This window comes from Oryctolagus cuniculus, chromosome 12 (genome assembly GCF_051225735.1).
Source record: "Oryctolagus cuniculus isolate XC-2025 breed Fujian yellow rabbit chromosome 12, ASM5122573v1, whole genome shotgun sequence".
NCBI classification, from domain to species: Eukaryota; Metazoa; Chordata; class Mammalia; order Lagomorpha; family Leporidae; genus Oryctolagus; species Oryctolagus cuniculus.
Genome location: NC_142878.1, coordinates 110,078,709 through 110,099,325, shown reverse-complemented (window position 1 = coordinate 110,099,325; position 20,617 = coordinate 110,078,709). Strand labels below are relative to the sequence as shown.

At 49.0% G+C, this 20,617-nt stretch overlaps 1 protein-coding gene across 2 annotated transcripts in view; it reads left to right on the top strand.

The window, feature by feature from the left end:
- Positions 1 to 20,617, top strand: part of NEO1 (neogenin 1) — a 222,686-nt gene that overhangs the window by 83,945 nt on the left and 118,124 nt on the right. For both annotated transcript variants that reach the window (XM_070054696.2, XM_070054697.2), the window contains exons 3-5: positions 1,709 to 1,987; positions 3,949 to 4,102; positions 10,117 to 10,253. In XM_070054696.2, the coding sequence (XP_069910797.2) occupies positions 1,709 to 1,987; positions 3,949 to 4,102; positions 10,117 to 10,253 (570 nt within the window). The remainder of the gene's footprint in view (positions 1 to 1,708; positions 1,988 to 3,948; positions 4,103 to 10,116; positions 10,254 to 20,617) is intronic.

Below are 20,617 nucleotides of genomic sequence, written 5' to 3'. Positions count from 1 at the left end.
ATTGATTTTGTAGGATAAAAATGCACTGGTGAAGAAAATGGAGTGCCAACAGAAGGCGATTTTCCAATTGTGTATGTTATGCAGCATTTGAAGGGACTGTGCAGTCTTTAAAAGTCACAGTTACTTCTCAGATTTCCTTTATTTTTTTCCTTTCTTTTCTTGTTTTATCTGCCAAACCCCAAAGTACACTGGGATTGAATCTCTGAAAACTGTAGACCCATAAGAAGACTGTTCTGATTGCACAAATGGTGGTTCCTGAAAGCATTCTTAAGCTGATTGTCTTAAAAAAAGTCTCCAAAGACAAAACAGGAACAATTATAACAAGATAATTATGGTCAAAATGTCTGTGGTTCCTTGGAAATGCTGTACTCTTTGTGTTTTCCACCATTAGTGCAGTGGCCAGAGGTCTTCGTGTTCACATTTTAAAATTAGGTAAATGACCTCATTTTTTGAGCTTGAATTCATTTTTTTATTTTTATTTTATTTTGTACAATGTGTAGACAGTCCCCTGTTCTCTGCATTTAGAAATATACACAATATAAATCTGTTAATTCTCTAAGTAATTTTTATAATCATGATGTAACTCTATGCTATCCTTAAAACATTTATATGCACAAAAAAAAAAATAAATGATCCAGAAGACATTAAAAAAAAAAAAAAGATTTATTGATTTTGAAAGAGTTACAGAAGGGGTGGGGGGGAGAGACAGACAGACGTCTTCCGTTCACTGATTCACTCCCCCAGTGGCTAGGCTGAAACCAGGTGCCGGGAGCTTCCTCCAGGTCCCACCCACCCCCCCCACCCCCCCGCCGCTCTCCCAGGGTTTAGCAAGGAGCTGGGCAGAGGTGGAGCGGCGGACACAGACCCACACCCATGTGGGTTGCTGGCTTTGCCTCCTACACCACATTGCTGGTCCCCCCAGGATTCTTGCCTGACCCAGTTGTTGCAGTAGTTACCGAATGCTGGTTTCGCCTCGTTCTGCTCTCTGTAACGTAGAGCTTTTCCTTGCCTGCACATGTGTGTGTTTGTGCTAGCACGAAATCGCAGATTCTTGTTTGGTTCTGTGGGTTACAATGCATGGATACATCACCCCTCAACCAGAGGAAACTCCCCTCGGTCTGCCCTCCGTGTCCTTTCGGTGCCCACACAGTGCCTTGTTTTACGTCATGAAATACTGCAGCTTCGTGTCCATCCCCTACTCCACGCCTCGAACCAGCCGTTCCTCCAGGAAGCCCCGATTTCCTGCAGTGGGGATGACGTCAGAAATTAGCGTGGGGTCAGCACTGGTGCTGATTGTGGACAGGCCAGGCATTGTGGAGATGTGTGTGTGTGCAAAGCTGTGTTATTTAATGTGTACACAAGGACTATGCGGTGTGCACATGTTTCACACGTACTTTATCTCCATGTATTTACGTATCTGTAATCATATAAAACAAGAGGACCAGTGCTGTGGGGTTGATTGTACCCTTCTCCTTTCCGTATCTGTGCCTTGCATCTCCCGCTGTGAGGGTTCTGACTCCAGTTATCCTTAAGCTGTTTACTTAAACCCTCTGTGTGCCTGTATGGAGCCAGTTGCCTGCCCGTAGGCTACCTTCTCTGGTTCTGCCACACATGTGGCTGCGTGAGCCGACCTGCCCTTGGCCCCTGTGACCACTGTTTAAAATAATGTTGAATTACTTTTCGTTTCTTCTCTTCCTTTATTGTCCAGGTCTTCCAAGATTTATCAGCCAGCCAGAGCCGTCCTCAGCTTACGCTGGAAACAGTGCCGTCCTGAATTGCGAAGTGAATGCAGATTTGGCCCCCTTCGTGAGGTGGGAGCAGGACAGACAGCCCCTTCTTCTGGATGACAGAGTCGCCAAGCTTCCTAGCGGGGCACTGGTCATCAGCAACGTGACCGAGGCAGACGGGGGCCTTTACCGCTGCGTGGTCGACGGCGGCGGCGGGCCACCCAAGTTCAGTGACGAAGCGGAACTGAAGGTTCTTGCAGGTATCAGCTCGTGTCAGGACTGGTGGCCTTGTCGATGCACGGGTGAATTTGTTCTGCAAGGATTGATTCAGTGGGCAGTTAGTAGGTGGCGTGACACGTTGGTGCCGGCATAAGGAGTCTGTTTTTCACAGGGTAGAAAGGGAGTACTGCAGAACGAACCATTCTTCAGTGAATGCATTATTAAAAATTAGCTCAGGTGAAGTAGGTTGAAAATCAAAGCGTATTCTTCACAGGAAATGAAAGCTCCGTCTTTCGTCCAGCCTCTGTGTGTTGTGCCATTCCCCGCGGTAGGATGCTTTCCTAGTGAGATCTTTGCACCTGTCGGCCTCGGAGGCTCACTGGGGCTCGTCCCTGAGGGTGCTGGTGGGGACCTGATGGCGCGGCTTTGGAGGCACTGCCAGCCGGAGTTCTTGCTCCTCTGTGCAGTGCAAACCCATCTCCTCCTCAGCGGTTGCTTTTGTTCGTGTTCTCCCCTTCCTGCCCTTGCGGGCTTTCCTCATAATCAGTTTTATATGTGAGGGTACCCAAAAAAATTCACAGGAAAGGGAATTAAATGGAAGGTTAAAAAAAATAGGAATTAATCAGAAGTTGAAAAAAAAGAACAAAAAAAGGGAAGCGGTGTGCTGCAGTTGACCCTCACTTGTAACACGGCGCAGGCCTTGTTCCTTCTCCATGCCGTGGGGAACATCCAAACACAACTTCCAGATCTGACCCAGGAGAGTGGGCTCACAGTGTGAGGGGCTGAAGCCGCCACTCAGAGACCAGAACAGAAGCCAGCACTGTGCTTTGCTTACGCAGTAGACACGGTCGTCCTGAACACAGCCGGCTGCGGGTCTGTTTGGGTGTTCGGGTTGTGTTAAGAGGCAGAGGTGGGTCGGTGTCAGTCACAGAAATGTGTTTGTGATTAGCTACTGAGGAGGGGCAGGTTAGTGTCCACCTTAGAGGCACGCCACTGTGCTGCTGGTTGATTGGCCTTAGCCTGAGCGGGTCACTCACTGCGTGGGCTTCACACTCACCAGGGTGAATTGCTGCTAGGCTGTGAGGCGGTACCGCGTGTTACCAAGGCTACAGAGCTGATGGCGGTTGTGGTGCTGGCTCTCGGGGCTCCGTCTTCCTCGGAGTGTGGGGACGAGGGTCGCGTCTGCCCGAGAACTGTCTTTGTCCTCAAATCTCCACATTGTTGTTATCACCCTATTTAAGTTGTCACTGTCTCCTGCCCACAAGAGGGTGACGGCCTTTCCACGTGTCCACTAGAGCACAGCTCTGTCCAGTGAGCGGCGCCCATCCTCATGTCTGAGTGGGAGACAAGTGTAGTGGCTGATAGATGGTTGCTGCGTTCCAGAATCAAAGGTCGGACTCAGTGAGCAGGTGCGAGATGTGAAGCTGAGTGGTTCTCAGAAACTGGAGACAGACACCCCGCTGTGAGGGGGCGGGTGCTCGGGGCCCTGAGCTTGTCACCTCTTGCACACTCCTGTGGCGGGTGCCGTGTCTCTTAGACACTCCTGTGGCATGTGCTGTGCTTCTTGCACACTCCTGTGGCGGGTGCCGTGCCTCTTGCACACTCCTGTGGCGTGTGCCGTGTCTCTTGGACACTCCTGTGGCGTGTGCCGTGCCTCTTGCACACTCCTGTGGCGTGTGCCGTGTCTCTTGCACACTCCTGTGGCGTGTGGCGTGTGCCGTGTCTCTAGTGGTGGGGATGGTGTCAGGTCTCCCACAACTGCTCGGTAGGCATCCTGGCGGCAGGGATGCGTGCACACATCATTACAGCCTCCGGGGACACAGCGCTTCGCACAGAGACGTTACCTGAGAAATGCTGGTGTAACTGGAATTCTCCTGTGACTGTTGGTGAAGATATTTTGTCACAGGAAGCCACACAGAATGGAAGTGGCCATTACTCACGATCAGAGCAATAAAATGCTTTGCCTTTTATGTATAAATCATTTTTTATTCTTAATGTTTAGATCCTGAGGTGCCGTCAGACTTGGTGTTTCTGAAGCAGCCGCCTTCCTTGGTCAGAGCCGTTGGTCAGAGCGTGGTGTTGCCTTGTGTTGCCTCGGGACTGCCTGCTCCCACCATCAGATGGTTGAAAAATGAGGAGGCACTCGACACAGACAGGTAATGCCGTCCGCCCCGGAGCAGCCCTGGCCTAGGTCTTAGTCCAGTCTTATTTGGGAATGATTAATTGATTAATAACACAGGGTTATCTGCTTTATTTAAACACATTATAATGCTCATTTGCCACCCTTGAGATGTGTTTTATGGGCTGTGTATGACTAGAGTGTTCATAAAGAAAATAATGTGCTTTCAAAACATTAAGGGATGATTATTTCATTTCTTCTCCCTGAAGCCGCAGGTCAGTTGGCTCGAGGCTTTGGCGTCTCTTTTCCTAAATTGTCACAAGACCAGCTTGAGTTTTCTCACCCACTCCGATTCACACTGTGATTTTTTTCTCAGATCCTTTGTCCTTTTAAAATCATAGCAACCTTGCGCCATGATCACAGATTCTTCTCTTCCACAAAGCCTTCTCTGTTTATACCAGCCGCCCTAGACTCCTCCCCAGTGGGTACTTTGCTCAGCTGTGTTCTCATAGGAGAACCGGGGTGTGGTGGTGGTACCCTGTGTTTTTGTTCCCAAAACCGGGCCGTCTTGCACATCTGTGGTTGTTACTGGCATCCCCGGCCTCCACCCAGCAGATGCCGAGGGCACTGCCAACCTGTGGCTCCCGGCAGTGTGCTCCACGTCGCCACCCGCTGCGGCCTGCTGTTGCAGAGCGGGGCTGTCCAGCGGAAGTGCATCATAAGCCACATGTGTAGTTTAAAGTTTTCTGGTGACCGCGCCACCAAATGAGAGTGAGAGGCAGTTCTGTCAGAACGGAAACAGAGCAGTAAAGTTTGTGGAAGCCGTTTTATATCACAGCTACATTGAAGCTCAGAGTGGAAGAAAAAAAATTCTACTTCTGAATACTAAAACTCTGAGCCGTCCTCGCCACACAGTGGCGTTAACAGCCTCTTGTGACTGGTGGCTGCTGATGGGGACAGAGCGGGTCAAGGGAGCAGAGGGTCTTTTTTTTTTTTTTTTTTTTTTTTTTTTGACAGGCCGAGTGGACAGTGAGAGAGAGATAGACAGAGAGAAAGGTTTTCCTTTGCCGTTGGTTCACCCTCCAATGGCTGCCGCAGCCGGCGCGCTGCTGGCGCGCCGCGCTGATCCGAAGCCAAGAGCCAGGTGCTTCTCCTGGTCTCCCATGGGGTGCAGGGCCTAAGCACTTGGGCCATCTTCCACTGTACTCCCGGGCCACAGCAGAGAGCTGGCCTGGAAGAGGGGCAACCGGGACAGAATCCAGTGCCCCAACCAGGACTAGAACCCGGTGTGCCGGCGCCACAGGCGGAGGATTAGCCTAGTGAGCCGCGGCGCCGGCCTAGAGGGTCTTGATTTGTGTGATTCTGTGCCAAAACATGGAAAGGACACCCGTGGAGTTGGCTGGGTGGCAGCGGCACTGCCCGGTGAGCTCCGCCTGTTCCTCAAGCGTTCGAGAGCTAGGCGTCACGCCAAGGCTCACCCGAGGCCTTGCCCAGCGCCCGTCCGTTCACCAGCTTCCTCTGCCCACATTTGGCTTCCACTCTTCTCCCCTGCTGCACGTTATGCAAAGATTGAAGACTTAAAGAGAATTTAATTCTAATTTTTTACTTTAAAGATTTTATTTATTTATTTGAGAGGTAGAGTTACAGACAGAGTGAGAGACAGAAAGGTCTTCCATCTGCTGGTTCACTCCCCAAATGGCCGCAGTGGTCGGAGCTGGGCTGATCTGAAGCCAGGAGCCAGGACTTCTTCTGGGTCTCCCATGTGGGTGCAGGGGCCCAGGGACTTGGGTCATCCTCCGCTGCTTTCCCAGGTCATTAGCAGATGGGACTTGAACAGGTGCCCATATGGGATGCCAGCACTGCAGGGGGAGGTTTAGCCCACTGTGCCATAGCGCTGGCCCCTCTAATTTTTATTTTTAAATTTTATTTGAAAAGCAGAGAGACCGATCTGTCATCCTCTTTTTCACTCCAGTGCCTGCAACAACTAGTGCTGGACCAGGCCGAAGCAGGAGCCAGGAACTCCATCTGGGTCTCCCTCATGGGTAGCAGGGGTCCAGATACTTGGGCCCTCACCTGCTGTCTCCTGGGGTGTGCTTTAGCAGGAGGCTGGGTTGAAAGCAGAAGAACCAGGACTAGAATCAGGCGCTCTGACATGGGATGTCGGTATCCTAAGCAGTGACTTACCTGCTACGCCAAATGCTCCCCCTCCTTTTTTTCCTTCATTTTTTTAATAAACAGGGAACCTTAAAACAGAGAATAAAAATGTCAAGCTCTTTGAGCAGAAATTTTAACTGGCTAAATATTGTAACAAAGTCTTTATATGAGTAGGAAAGCAGAAATAGGTTATTTAAGACTTTCATATTTTATCATAGGACATTCTGAAAATAAATTACTTACATACAGAAACACAAAAGCAACTGTCATACGTTCAGTAATTGTTGAAGATTTCCTCCGAGCGACGCCGGAACAGCCACTGTTCGGGCTCTGGGGAGAGAGCAGTAGCCAGGCTCCCTCCTAGAGGAAAGTCAGGTAACCATCAGGTCACGCGTGCGGGGTCAGGTCGGAGTATGCCAGGCACGCGAGGGGAGGCAGAGGCTGGGCTCTGGCTTGTGCGGAGTGCTGGAGGCCTTTCCCCTAGGAGAGTGATTCTCCGGCGGAGGTCTGGGCGCCTGTGGCTCTCAGGCCATGAGAGAAGAGGTACCTGTCTTCCTGGAGGATATATGCTGGTTGAAAGTATTCCTCTGAATTTTAAAGGTAACTCAGGAGTCTTTGCAGTTGAGTAGCCCCTTCTCTCTGACTCCAGTTCTCTGGGCTCCTGGGTGCTTGGACATTCTCAGTGGTGTGGTGCTGCAGTCACCGTCTCAGGATGCCTCGGCAAGGTGCACGAGCAGGACGCTGTCGGTCTTGCTGAATCCAGCCCGGTGCTTGGCATATGACTGGGAGGGGCGTGTGGCCCTGACACCAAAGCCGGACTGACAGCACACAAAGGAGAAGACTACAGAGTGATCCCTCCTGTGAATGGAGACGCTCAGGTCCTCAGCTGATTATTCAGAGTGGAATTCCGCAGTGTCTGAAAAGAGCTGTTCACCATGACCAAGTGGGGTTTATTCCAGCCGTGTAAGGTTAAGTGTTCCAAAGTCAATCACTGTAGCCCACGGTATTAACAGACTAAGGAAGAAAACAAGTGAGGTTGTCAGTTCTCTTCAGTTGATGCCCAAGTGAACTCAGTGCCTGACAAAAGCCCAGCGAGGCCTGCAGGACCTGGCTCTGGCCTCACCTTGTGTTATGCCTCGCCACACGGATTTCTCTCGGGCCCCAGACCACTGAGATCCTTTCTGCCCCAGCACCTTTGCAGGTGTCTTTGCTTGTACCCCCTTCGTTATCTGACTAGCTCCTACTCAGGCACAGGTCTCAGATTGAGAGGCACGTGGTCAGGAAAATCTCCCTCTGATTGCTGGAAGGTTCCTTGAGCACACCACCACTCTGGGTTCTCGGCTCTGTGCCTGCCTTTCCCTCTGAGTCCCAGGGCACACTGGTGGTGCTTTCTCTCGCTCCCTGTCCCCCGCTGCTGCTGACCTGCACGGTAATACCAGTCAGTTCTTTCATGAACCAGTCTCTCTACCCTCATCATTCCAGCCTTCTCAGAGTAGTCAGTTCTTTTTGCCTTCTTTATACCTCTCTTATTGCTACAGTTAATCTTTTGCTCTTTGATTCTGGATCATTTCAATAATTCTCAACCATACTTCTAAACTCCTTTTGTTGCTTCACAAAGTCTCTGTGTAAAAGCCTTTACCTTTGGCTTAAAAAAAAAAAAAAAAAAAAAAAAGGGCAGTAGATCTCCTTAGCTCCCCCAGTTCCTGCAGACTGGCCCCACGCTGAGTGACACCGTGCCCTCACTGAGCTGACGTGAGTGTCGCCCACACGTGCTTTTTCATGTTGTTCCTGTTACCTGCATCTCTGGATTTTGGAAGGCTTTAAAGGCTTGATAGTTGTTGTTTTTACACCATGAGTCATGAACAAGATAGTGAATGGACATTGCCACTCCACGCTGCCTTTTTTTTTTTTTTTTTTTTTTTTTGGACAGGCAGAGTGGACAGTGAGAGAGAGAGAGAGACAGAGAGAAAGGTCTTCCTTTTGCCGTTGGTTCACCCTCCAATGGCTGCCACGGCCGGCGCGCTACGGCCGGCACACCGCGCTGATCCAAAGCCATGAGCCAGGTGCTTCTCCTGGTCTCCCATGGGGTGCAGGGCCCAAGCACTTGGGCCATCCTCCACTGCACTCCTGGGCCACAGCAGAGAGCTGGCCTGGAAGAGGGGCAACCGGGACAGAATCCGGTGCCCCGACCGGGACTAGAACCCGGTGTGCCGGCGCCGCAAGGCGGAGGATTAGTCTAGTGAGCCGCAGCGCCGGCCTCCACTCTGCTTTTAAAGAGAACGAAATCAGCCCCACTGAGAAAAATCAGTGCGAGTGTACTAGTGTACTACTGCTTGCGTATTCTGAAACTTCAGGCACAGAGAGCAGCGGGAATACTTGTGCTGTGATTACTGGATACAACTCACTGGGTCTCACTTTGGAAGGTAACACAGCAACTCGTGTTTCAGATCGGGCTCATCTCTGCTGGGTGTGGTAGGACTCCATTGCTGCTTTCTTGTTCGTGAGTGTTGTTTCCCATTCCCAAGACTTAGTAGTAATTCTGTGCAGGTGTAAAATGTAGGATTTTAATTTTTTTAAGTTTTTCTTATTTTGCAAGACACCAAAACTCTGTCTTCCTGTACTGCTTTTCTCCCATTCTTACCTTGTTCCAGTCTGTTATCTTGCTTCTGTCCATCATCACGTGGAGGTGGGATTTGAGGGTGTAACTGAGACGTGTCAGACAGGGAGGCCACTGGATCGAGTTGACCTTCCAGGGTAGTTTTTCTTGGATAAACCACCAAGCTTTGTTCTGGTATTCAGCTTTCCGTGTCCGGAAACTTAATCTTACTTATCAGATTCAGGAATATCAATTACCCAGACTTCCAGTGTACTGAAATTTAAGCCGGAATAGCACTTCATTTACTTGGAATGAGAATTACAAATGGGCAAAGACTGAATAGTCATTTCCTACGATTTTTCTGCCATAAGGAATTATGTATACGGAAAACCACACTGTAACCAGAATGATTTTTGTTGAGCTTAGATATGGGACTGTAAATGTTAGCAATATGTAGATTTGGGAGACAAACCTAGCCTGCGAAAAAGCAGCTTTAGACATAGAACTTGAAAATAATAATTACTGTGTCTGATACTGTATTTTGCACGTGTCGTGTTGGGAAGTGCTCAGAGCGTCGGCTTCTCTGCCACTTGTCCCTGAATCAGTCGTATCCCTTGCCTGATGTCACGCACCTTGTGCATTCGGTTTAGTTTGTAATTCTCCAAATTAACTAAACTAACTCACTTTGTGAAAGCTCCGTCCGAATGCTGTTTGTGTCCTCTCCCTCAGTGGTAGGGATTATTTTAATCGACGTAGACCAGTGTGTGGGGCTGGCCAGGGTTTCTCGGTGCCCCTGTTGACAGTGGTGTGACGCAGGCCGACTGCTGCCCCCAGGAAGCTGCCCTGCAGTGGCCGCCCTCTGTACTCCCTTCCCTTTCCCGGCCAGAGCACCGTGGGAGGCTTGGAGCCGGCTCCGTGATCCCACACCTGACCTGATGTTTCACTCTCTCTATTTCTTTCTTCTTTTAGTCACCCCAGTGTTTTAAAGCCGTGGTGGCGTGACTCTCAGCTTGATTCCAAGACCTCAAAATTACATAATCTGCAAAGACAGACCTTGCCCGAGTGGGGAGATGGGTGGGCGGGGGATAACCAGAGTGTCAGAGATGATTCGCTGAGACATCTGATTGGTATTTGTGACACTCCTGCATTGATGGGGACAGAGCAGGTGGGACTAAGTTATGTTAGTCTCAGTCCATCTGTACCCGTGCAGATAGTAACAGTGCTGAAGTGTCTGTCTGGTGCGGCGAGTGTCTCTGGTATTTCCCTGCTGCTGAAATGTGTTCGTTTTGTTTGTTTTGTAGTTCTGAGAGACTGGTCCTCCTGGCAGGGGGTAGCCTGGAGATCAGTGAAGTCACTCAGGACGATGCCGGGACTTACTCCTGCGTAGCGGGCAGTGGCAACGAGACGATCGAAGCTCAGGCGGAGCTCACAGTACAAGGTACGTGGGTGTTGGCCGTGGCCGCAGGGAGTCCTGTGGGCACCTGGGGTCGCCGTGGTTGACCACAGCATCATAGATGAGACAGCCGGGGTTCCAGTTCTGGATCTCAGATTTCCTGGCCAAGAGACTGTAGGAAATCTACTTACCCTTCAGTCTCGCTTTCCTCGTCTGTAAAATGGAGCTGATGAGAGTGCCTATGGCACTGGGATTGTTTGAGGATTGAAAGAGCTATATTTGTAGAAGTCCCGCGTCAGTGGCTAGAATATGGTGAAAGCTCACAACAGGTTACTGCTGTTGTTGCTCGCGTGTGCTGGGGGACGTCTTGTCCTCTGACCCGAGCATGCCTGACCTCGGCATTGGAGTGCCAGCTGTGGGATGGACAGGTCACCCAGAAGGGGTGCACTGTGGCTTTCACGGTAGCTCAGGTGAGTGACTTGGTGTCTGTTTCTCCCTGTTCAGCTAACATGCCGTCGCTGCAGGGATGGCCATTCCTCCCCTGTCTCCTCCGCTCCCCTTCCCCGCTCCAGGTTCTCAGGTGTTGAAGTCGTGGCATGTATACACAGTCTCCTCCTTGTCCCCATCTCTCTGCCACTCCTCTTCCGGAAATGTACCCACAGTGAAATAGCTGCTGCTTCTCCTCTGGTTTGTCTGCACCCCTGTTTCTATTTTAAATAAAACCCTCGGGATATTCTTTGTTGATTTCACAGAAATCCAGCGCTATTTGAATACTCAGAGGTGTCTGCTGTCTTGTGCTACTCAGCGTCATTGTGTTCCACGTTGCATTGCACTTGGTAGAAAGCGTAATGACCTGTGCTTTGGGGTGTTGGAACCCCTTCGTGTGATTTTACATGACAGCTTGTGTCTCCGCGTGAGCATTTTGAGTTCCAGAGTGGAAAGTAGAGTGGCTACATTCCCTGCTCCCGGGGTCACCAGAGGATGCAAATGGGCTTTCCAGAGGAAATAGGGGTTCAGAACTGGTCAGCACATGGAACGCTGCACTCCCTGCAGGGTCAGTGGTGGTCTTACCCTCTGAAAAACCAAAGGAGCAAGCCCAGAGGTCAGTTGACCTGTTTGGTCAGTTGAGCCTGGTCCGTGTTCTTGGTTCTGTGGAAGGCTGGACGCAGAGCATGGCGTAGTGCGGAGCTCAGAGTGGTTCTTGAGCCCCGTGCAAGTACGGTGTGAAGACGCCCATCTCATTTGGCCTCTGCGCCTTCCTTGCTGGATGTTTGCTCCTTGATTTTTACTTTAATCTGATTCTTGCCTAACACCTCTTCCACCTCTTCCCTGCACGTCTGTCCTTTCTGCCTGCATACGTGGTTGCCGGGGGCCTCAGGGGAGACGGCAGAGCTCGTCGGCTCTGCCTTCCCCATATTCCTTCCCAGGGATGCCTGCCATGAAGCGATCTTCCCCCTCCTCTGTTCAGCTGTTGTGTGCGATCTAACTGAGGCTCAGACCATCAGCTGGTTAGCTGCGTTTCTCAGTCACAAGGGAATATATTTACGTCTTGGGATTTGTGCCCAGGTCTGTTGGACAGTCTGTGCCTGGAGAGAGTACCCTGTAAGTGAAGGCGTTCTGGAAATCTCAGAAAGAGGAGGGAGGCGTCCAAATTTTAGAAATGGCCGGGAACGCCCTCCTTCAGCGAGGTGCGACATAGGCACGAGAGCGGACAACAGAACAGGAGCCAGCTGCTACCGTGTAATTATGGAACTTCAAAATGTGGCGAAAGTGGCAGTTCAGCTCAGAGGGAGAGTGTTTTTGGTTGGTAAATCACATTGGTACAGTAGACTTTGAACTGGAAGAAAGGGAACTGGATCTCTACTTCAGGCCAAAGGTCTAAATGTGGAATAGGGAAGTGTATGTGGGAGAATGCTCCCTCTCTAGTGGAAGAGGAGTGGGTGGCGTTTGGCCTAGCGGTTAAGATCCTGCTGGGTTCGTTTCCTGTCTCCAGCTTCCTGCTAACGCAGACCCTGGGAGCCACTGGAGATGGCTCGAGTAATCGAGTTCTGCCACCTTCGCGGAGACCTGGATTGAGTTCCCGACTCCTAGCATCAGCCCCAGCTAGGGGTGGTTGTGGGCATTTGGGAAGATGGGTCAGTACACCAAAAGAAACAGACTTTTTCTGTTTGCCACTCTCTGCCTATCATGTAAATAAATGAAAATCAGAGAATGAGATGACAGCTGTTGGTGACGATGTGGTATGAATGTAAATTGGTACTGCCATTATGGAAAAACAATATAAAGGTTCTTCAAATGAAAACTCAAACTTGGAGGCAGCACTGTGATGCAGTGGGTTATGCCGCTGCTGGGGACGCTAGGATCCCATGTTAGAGTGCTGGTTTGAGTCCTGGCTGCTCTGCTTCCAATCCAGCTCCCTGCTGATTCCCCTGGGAAAACAGTAGAAGATGACCCAAGTACTTGGGTCCTTGCCACCGAAGCGGGAGACCCAGATAGAGTTCCCAGCTCCAGCCGTTGTGGCATTTGGGAAGTGAACCAGTGCATGGAAGATTCCTGTCTCCGTTCCCCTCTCTGTCACTCTGTCTTTCCAAATAAATGTTTTTAAAGAAGAAAAAAATAAACCTAACATATAAATCATTTCTGGGCTTAAAGAAATAGGTATGTGAGAGATGTCTGCACTGCCATGTTCATTGCAGAATTATTTGCAGTAGCTAAGATGTGGGGTCAACCTTAGCATCCATCGGCGGGTGACCAGCCAAAGAAAAGATGGTATATAGTTATACAAGTACAGTGGAACTCTTTTCAGCCTTAAAAAGGAAAGAAGTCCTGTGATTTGTGCTGCATAGATGAACTTTTAAGGACCAGTAAATAAGTTAAGACAAGCACAGATAGACAAATACTGTACAATCTCACTTTATGTGTGGGACTCACAGAATCCGAGAGCAAAATGGTTTCCGTGACCTGTGGGGGCTGGGGGACCTGGGAGATCATGACTGAAGGATATAGGACTCTAGTAGGAGGAATGAGCTCAGGGGATCTGTCCTATACCATGGTGACTGTATTAATAACAGTGCATTGTGTCCTTGAAATTGCTGAGAGTAGATTTTAAATGTTCTTACCACACACACACACACACAGAGAAGCCTTCTACTCACTTCAGACATGCACCAAACAACACGTCACACGTCCTAAACACAGTCTTCCCAGTACATTGTCCCTTGGCGTCCAAGGAGCACTGGTCCCAGAGCCGCACTTGAGCCCATCTGTGAAAGGGCCTGCTGCCGTGCGCCTGTCTCCTGTGTACTTCCAGGCATCTTCAGGTTGCTTCTAACATCCGGTACAATGTTCAGGCTGCATAAGCAGTTGATACACTGTTATCTAGAAAATAATGATGATAGCATGTGTTTTCCCAGGTGTTTTTGATCCATGGTGGGTTGAAGTTGCAACAAATGCCCAGGCCAGCTGTGCGCACAGTTTTACGTGTCAGTTTAAAAGGAAAAATTTTAAATTTAAAAATGTATTTAGATATCCTCAATATCTTTGTATCTGGTAATCCTGAAATATGGAAAGCAGAAACTGACAGTATTATAAAGTAGGCAAAATTATGATCATAGTAATGGATTTTAAAACACTTCAGTAATTAGTAGGGATGTGCAGATATAAAGTAAAACTGTAAACAGTTATACTGTAGGGCTGAATGGGGGCCGGCGCTGTGGCACAGCGGGTTAACACCCTGGCCTGAAGCACCGGCATCCCATATGGGCGCTGGTTCTAGACCCGGCTGCTCCTCTTCCGATCCAGCTCTCTGCTATGGCCTGGGAAAGCAGAAGATGGCCCAAGTGCTTGGACCCCTACACCCACGTGGGAGACCCGGAAGAAGCCCCTGGCTCCTGGCTTTGGACTGGTGCAGCTCTGGCCATTGCGGCCAGTTGGGGAGTGAACCATCAGATGGAAGACCTCTCTCTCTCTCTCTCTTTCTCTTTTTCTCTCTCTCTCTGCCTCTCTGTGTAACTCTTTCAAATAAATAAATAAATCTTTAAAAAAAAAATTTAGGGCTGAACAACATGATTAACAAACTTGATCTGATTGACATTTGTATAATAGTGTGCCAGAAATTGAAGAAATCATATTTTCATAAGTGCCTATGAAATAGTTATCAAAATATGCCATATGCTGACCACCAGACCAAATCTAAAATTATAAGAATTAAAATTCAGACCATTTGACAACTGTGGAATTAAAGTTGATGCTGATTACTGAGAAAGCAACTTGGAGGGGAAAACAGTAACTGGGAAGTTATCTTAGTGTTTGAAAATGAAGTGCATCATTTTGACGTAACCCAGGAGTCAGGGAGGAAATGATGGTGAGAACCAGGAAGCAGTGTAGCCTGATAGAGGCAGGGACCTACTGGGCTTCAGAGGACACCGGCAGGTAGCCTCAGCACACGTGTTAGAAGAAACAGGCTCAGAAAGGTTAAAAATGCGAATAGCAGCTGCAAACCAAGGGAAATAAAGGGAGTAGTAAGGCGGAAGTTAATAAAATAAATATTCAAAGCAGAGTGCAGCCAAGCCAGAGGTTGGTTCTTTGTAAAGACCCTGATGTGGACAAACCCCTGCATAGTGGTGTCTCTGCCAAAGCCCCGCTAGGGGCCGGTTCTTCCTTGTTGTTTGATTCTGCACAGCCTGGAAGCTAAAAAGAATGTGCCCCTTCTTTTGTGAGGGAGCATTTTGTGATTCCTGAAAGCTTCCAAAGGTTCATATACAGTTTTGTTGGCACACAGCTGCAGCCATTGCCTGGTGCAGCGGCGTGGCTGCTCTCCTGCTACCACACAGGAGTTGGGCAGTGACAGAGACCTCATGGCTGTCACAAACCCGAAATGCTTAAATCTGGTCCTTCACCAAGAAGCCTGGCGACCTCTGGTGTGACTGTAGAGACTTGCACACATCACTTAGGTAAGCAAGGATGGATACAAACAGAAGACAGTGGCCAGTGGTGGTTACCAAATATTAGAAATAATAGCATTGGTCTGGAGAGACGAGCAGATACCCACCAGCGAGGTTGCGCCACACTCCATCAGGGTGGCTGCAGTTGGAAAGACCAGCAGTACTCGGTGTTGGTAGGAGGAAGACTGGGGACTCCTGGGAGGAGGATACACAGTGATATAATCACTTTCTAATGCTGTTTGGCAGAATCTGTTAAAAAAGTGCACAGAGAAAAATATCCTATCATGCGCCCGTTGTATTCCTGGGAATATGCTTGTCAGAAATGTATAAATATATGTGCAGAAAACCTGTGCGATAATATTTTTACCAGGCATATTCACAGTAAATCGAAGCTGGGGATAATTCAGATGCCCATTGGAATTGCAGTGGAGGTAGACTTGGTAGAATGTGTTGCAGCCACACAGAGGCATATCACCAGCAGTGAACGTCAGACCGCAGCTGCATCCAGGCATGCAGGCAACTCTCACAAGTATCCTGGAAAGAAAGCAGCCAAGCACTGAAGGGACAGGCAGGGTTAATCCACGGTTTTGGACGTCAGGGTAGTGGCCATTTTGGGGGAGGGGCAGAGCAGTGACTGCGTGTCGGCCAGCCGGCATCTGGTGTGTTAGTGCTGTGGTGTTAACCTGGTGGAGGCTGGGACAGTCCAAGCCAGGCTGTTCCTGTGAGCCACGTGGCATCTTTTTATTGTGTGCAGACAGGAGGTCGTCAGGCACAACAGCGTATTTGGAAAATTTTGTTTTGAGCCGCGTCCCGTAGATGAAAGGTGTCGTTTGGTGGAGCAGGAGGGGCAGTGCCTGGGAGCTGGTTGGAGATATATTTAAGCGCGGTCACACTTGTCCGACTTCTGTTGTTTTTGAACAAGTTATAGCTGCAGGAAACGCCAGAGTAGCTGTAATGTAGAAAAGGTTGTAAGTTCATTCCTCATCTGTTAAATGTATCAAATTTGTTGTCTTATCATTAACTCACGGGATTCCTACACATGCTGTGACGTGAATTGGCCATCCTGAATTTCCTGTCATCTCAGGTTGTTGATAACACTTAAAATGGGTCATGAGTTGTTTTTTTAAAAAGGGATTTTTCCTTTTCTCTTACACCAGTCCCAGCAGTTTGTGAAGCACACTTCCCCTCCCTCCCCGAAAAGAAATTTTCCATTTGTGTTTTTGTAGAACACATTGATGAATCTAAGCTGGCCACCCCACCCCCACCCCACCCTGCCTGTTCCTGTGGGGATCGGCTGCTGAAGTGTTAGACTCGCCCGCCTCTGCTGGAGCCGCACCGGGGTGTGCGTGCCTCACTCCGCGGCCGTGTGGAGACACTGATCTCCTCTCTTCTCTGGCTGTCAGGACTTTGCTTGCTCGCGCTCCCCGCCTGTTGGGTGTCGGCCGCAGCAGAGAAAGCAGATCCCTGTGGTGTGTGTGTGCAGCACAGCCCCTTTCCTTGGTGCACGGCAGAGGCACCACACAGGTGAACCCAGCGCAGCCTGGACCCAGCACACCTGCATTGGTCTAATTGACCTGTGCCTTAGCTTTTTATTTTTTTCCCTTTGATTAATTGAGTTGTAATAAGGGGGAGGAGGTGGAGTCACCTGCCAAACTGAACACATGATGCTGTTGGACAGTGCCCTTCCCCTGTGTCCCCTCACCCTCAGGTACAAGTCCCCCCATAGGCTCTCAGGAGTTAGCTCTCCTGACCCCTCCACGAAGCTTTTCCTTTCTGTGCCGCAGGCATCAGCTTAACCCACTGCACCACGATGCTGGCCTCTCTAAGGCGACGCTTTTTCTTTTCTTTTTAAAGATTGTATTTACTTAATTGAGAGGTAGAGCTATAGACAGAGGGAGGGAGAGACAAAGAGAAAGATCTTCCTTCCACTGTTTCACTCCCCAGATGTCTGCAACAGCTGGAGCTGGGCCAATCTGAAGCCAGGAGCTTTTTCTGGGTCTCCCACATGGGTGCAGGGGCCCAAGCACTTGGGCCATCTTCTACTGCTTTCCCAGGCCACAGCAGGGAGCTGGATCGGAAGTGGAGCAGCCAGGACACAAATGGAACTGGTGCTGTATGGGATGCTGCGCCGTAGTCAGAGGCTTGGCCTAGTGCACACAGTTTGCTCACACTCACGCGTAGCTGCTGTCTCGGCACGGCTGTCCCTTCCACTAGCGGCACTTCTCACTGTTGGGCACCTGTGCCTTTCCCACTGCTGCTGCTGGACGGCTCCTGCTCAACAGCCAGCGGTCAGATTTCTATCCTAGTAGGTTATGAACCAATGGAAAGTTGAATGAACAAATGAAACTTTGTATTGAACTTATTAGCTGTAGTGACTGGAATGGTTTGAAGTTGTTGATTAATTTGTTATTCATGTTCTGGTTTGCACTTTGTTTTTATAGATTACCAGTGTAAAAGAAACAGATTTTATAAACAGTCTTCTGGAAGGTGGTTCTGGAGGAAGTTGAACCATTGCCCTCTGTCTGTAATTGACACCTTCACAGGCATGTATGTTGACAGGCAGAGCCGGGTCACTCCGGTCCTTCCCGCTCTTGTCCTGCTGCCTTCCTAAGGCAGACGTGAAGCTCTGAGAGATGCCGAAGCTCCCAGGGTGAGCCGTGTGCTGTCCGCTGGCTGGAGGCCCGCTGCCCTGCTGGCTGGTGTGGTGGAGGCTGCATGGTCTCCTGTGATCTTTAACCCCAGCCCGAGGAGGTGCCCGCTCCTGTGACGTGGGAACGCTGTTACTCCTTTTAGATCTCTGTCCGCCCCTTTTGCTCTTCTGCCTGTTCGTGAAGGTGTTAGTGGTGCACAGAGCTCCTGCGTCAGCCTGCTTCTGTTCATGGTTTCAGGTCTGATTTCTGTCCCAGTCCAGACCCTGTGGGCCTCAGCCACTTCTGCATGGGTGTCCCACATGTCTAAAATTGAACGGAACGCTATTCCCTCTCTTCTCCGGTTTTCTCTGTCTTACTGGTATCACCACCCACCTGTGCAGGAAACACAGGAATCATTCCTGATAATTTCAGGCTTTTCTATTTATTCCCACATCCAGGTTGTTGGGTTCTCTGTTCCTCTGCTTTTACTTCCCTAGTTCAAGTTCAGTTCATGTCTTTCCTAGCTTACTACAGTAGTGTCCAAAGTAATCTCTCCAACTCTTACAAATCCCTCAAATCCATTCTTTACAGAGTGGCAAGATTCATCAGAGTCCTTTCATTATAAACTTAGAAAAACAGGTGCAGCAAACATAAGTGGTACTTGGAAATTAACAAGAAGAAAGTGAATACTTCAATTGAAAACAAGGAAAAAAACAAAGTAAAAATGAGATGAGTGTGCAGTTGACCTGAAAAGAGTTCAACCTCACTAATAGCATAAGAAATACAAATTACAAAACTTTTTTCCCTAACTTTCTGGAATATTTTAAAATAATAACCTGGGCCGGTGCTGTGGCACAGTGGATTAAAGCTCTGGCCTGAAGTGCCAGCATCCCATATGGGCGCCAGTTCTAGTCCCGGCTGCTCTACTTCTGATCCAGCTCTCTGCTGTGGCCTGGGAAAGCAGTAGAAGATGGCTCAGATCCTTGGGCCTCTGCACCTGTGTGCAGAGAGAAAGCTCCTGGCTCCTGGCTTCAGATCTGCTCAGCTCTGGCTGTTGTGGCCATTTGGGGAGTGAACCAGCGGATGGATGACCTCGCTCTCTGTCTCTACCTCTCTCTGTAACTCTTTCAAATAAATAAATCTTTAAAAAATGATAATAGCCCACTCTTGGCAAAAATCACAGTAAAACGGAGATTCTCATGGACTGTCAGTAGGACCACCTGCTGTAGCCTTTGAGGAAGGCAGTTTGTTAGTCTTACCACAACCCTGAAAGGTTGCACACCCTGCACCTGCAGCTCTACGTCTGACAATATGTTTTAATGAAACAATCACTGAGAAGTGTCTATTGCCATGGTATGTCTTTAATGGAAAAATAATAGTAATTTGCCTAAGTGCTGAATAATAGCTGATCAGTTAATGTCCATATATCAGAATACCATATACACTATGCATCTATCAAAAGTCATGTTTTAGAAGACTATTAAATGGCAAGGTAAAATACTTTGGGTGTATCAAATGAAGAAAAATAAGATCCCAAAGCACCATGTAGGAGGTGCGATTTGTGTTGTGAAGTTACTGTCTAAATTGAGGCAGGTCCTTTGAGGCCTTCTTCCCGTAGTTGTCAGAGTGCTGCAGGCTTACTAGTCTTGAGGGGGTCATTTTTCTTCCAAGCTGCCGAGAACTGGAGTCTGGATCTGCTGAGTCCCTGGTAGCTGTGGCTTAGGGTCGGGGCGGCAGTCAGCTGCTTGCCCGCACCGAGCTGCTCCTCTGCCTGTACCTGTCCCCTCTGCCTAGAGTGTTCTTCTTGCACCCCCTCTTCTGGCTTTCCCCAGAAACCCCTGGAACTCCTGGGGTCCTGCTCACACGCAGTCCTGTGCCCACCCCCCCCACCCCCCTGCCAGCAGATGCTCTTCAATCGTACACGTGCACCTGTGGGTGTTTTTCTTGGTTTTCCCGTCACAGTTACATTTTTCACTCTGAGGGCAGCACTAGCTCTTGTCAGCCTGTAGGCCCTGAGCACCCAGATGGTCCCGACACTGCTGCACAGTCAACAGCAGCCCGGGACGTAAGAGCATGTTCCCTCACGTGGGATGTCGGACCGTGGATCACCAAACAGGAGCACTTCAGAGAGTTTGTGGAAATTGAAATGAAAGATAAGCTTGTTGTGTTATAAAAATGTTTGAAGTCCATGCACAATTACGTTACAATATGCATTATCCATTAACCTTCTGAAGGAGACCTTGGGCACACCTTTATTTTATTTTATTTTATTTTATTTTATTTTATTTTATTTTTAATGGTGTCACTCACCCTCCTCCTCCCTTGTAAATTTACTTGTATTTGTTTGGAAGAGTAACTGAAAGGTAGCAGATACAGAGATCTTCCATCTGCTGGTTCACTCCCCAAATGCCTGCAACAGGTGAGACTGGGCCAGACTGAAGCGAGGAGCCTGGATCTCCATCCAGGGTTTGCCTGTGAGTGACAGGGACACAGTATTTGAGCCTCTCCTGCTGCCCTTCAGGGTGCAATTTAGCAGGATTGAAAGCAGAGCTGAGACTTGAACACATGTACTCTGATATGGGATGCCAGTGTCAAAAGTAGCATCTTAATGGCTGTGCCAAATGCCCGTCCCCTGTTTACATTCTTCTAGTATATTATCCCTATTGACAGTATTCACTTTGTAAACTTCACTTTTTGAAGGCTTTATTTAAATAAGCAAATTATTTACAGTTGTTTTGTAATCCTGTCTTGGGACCTGAATCATTTTGGATTGGTTTGCAGTTCTTCTTAGATTTTTATTGCATCAATGGTCATTTTTAATGGCTTTCAAATAAAT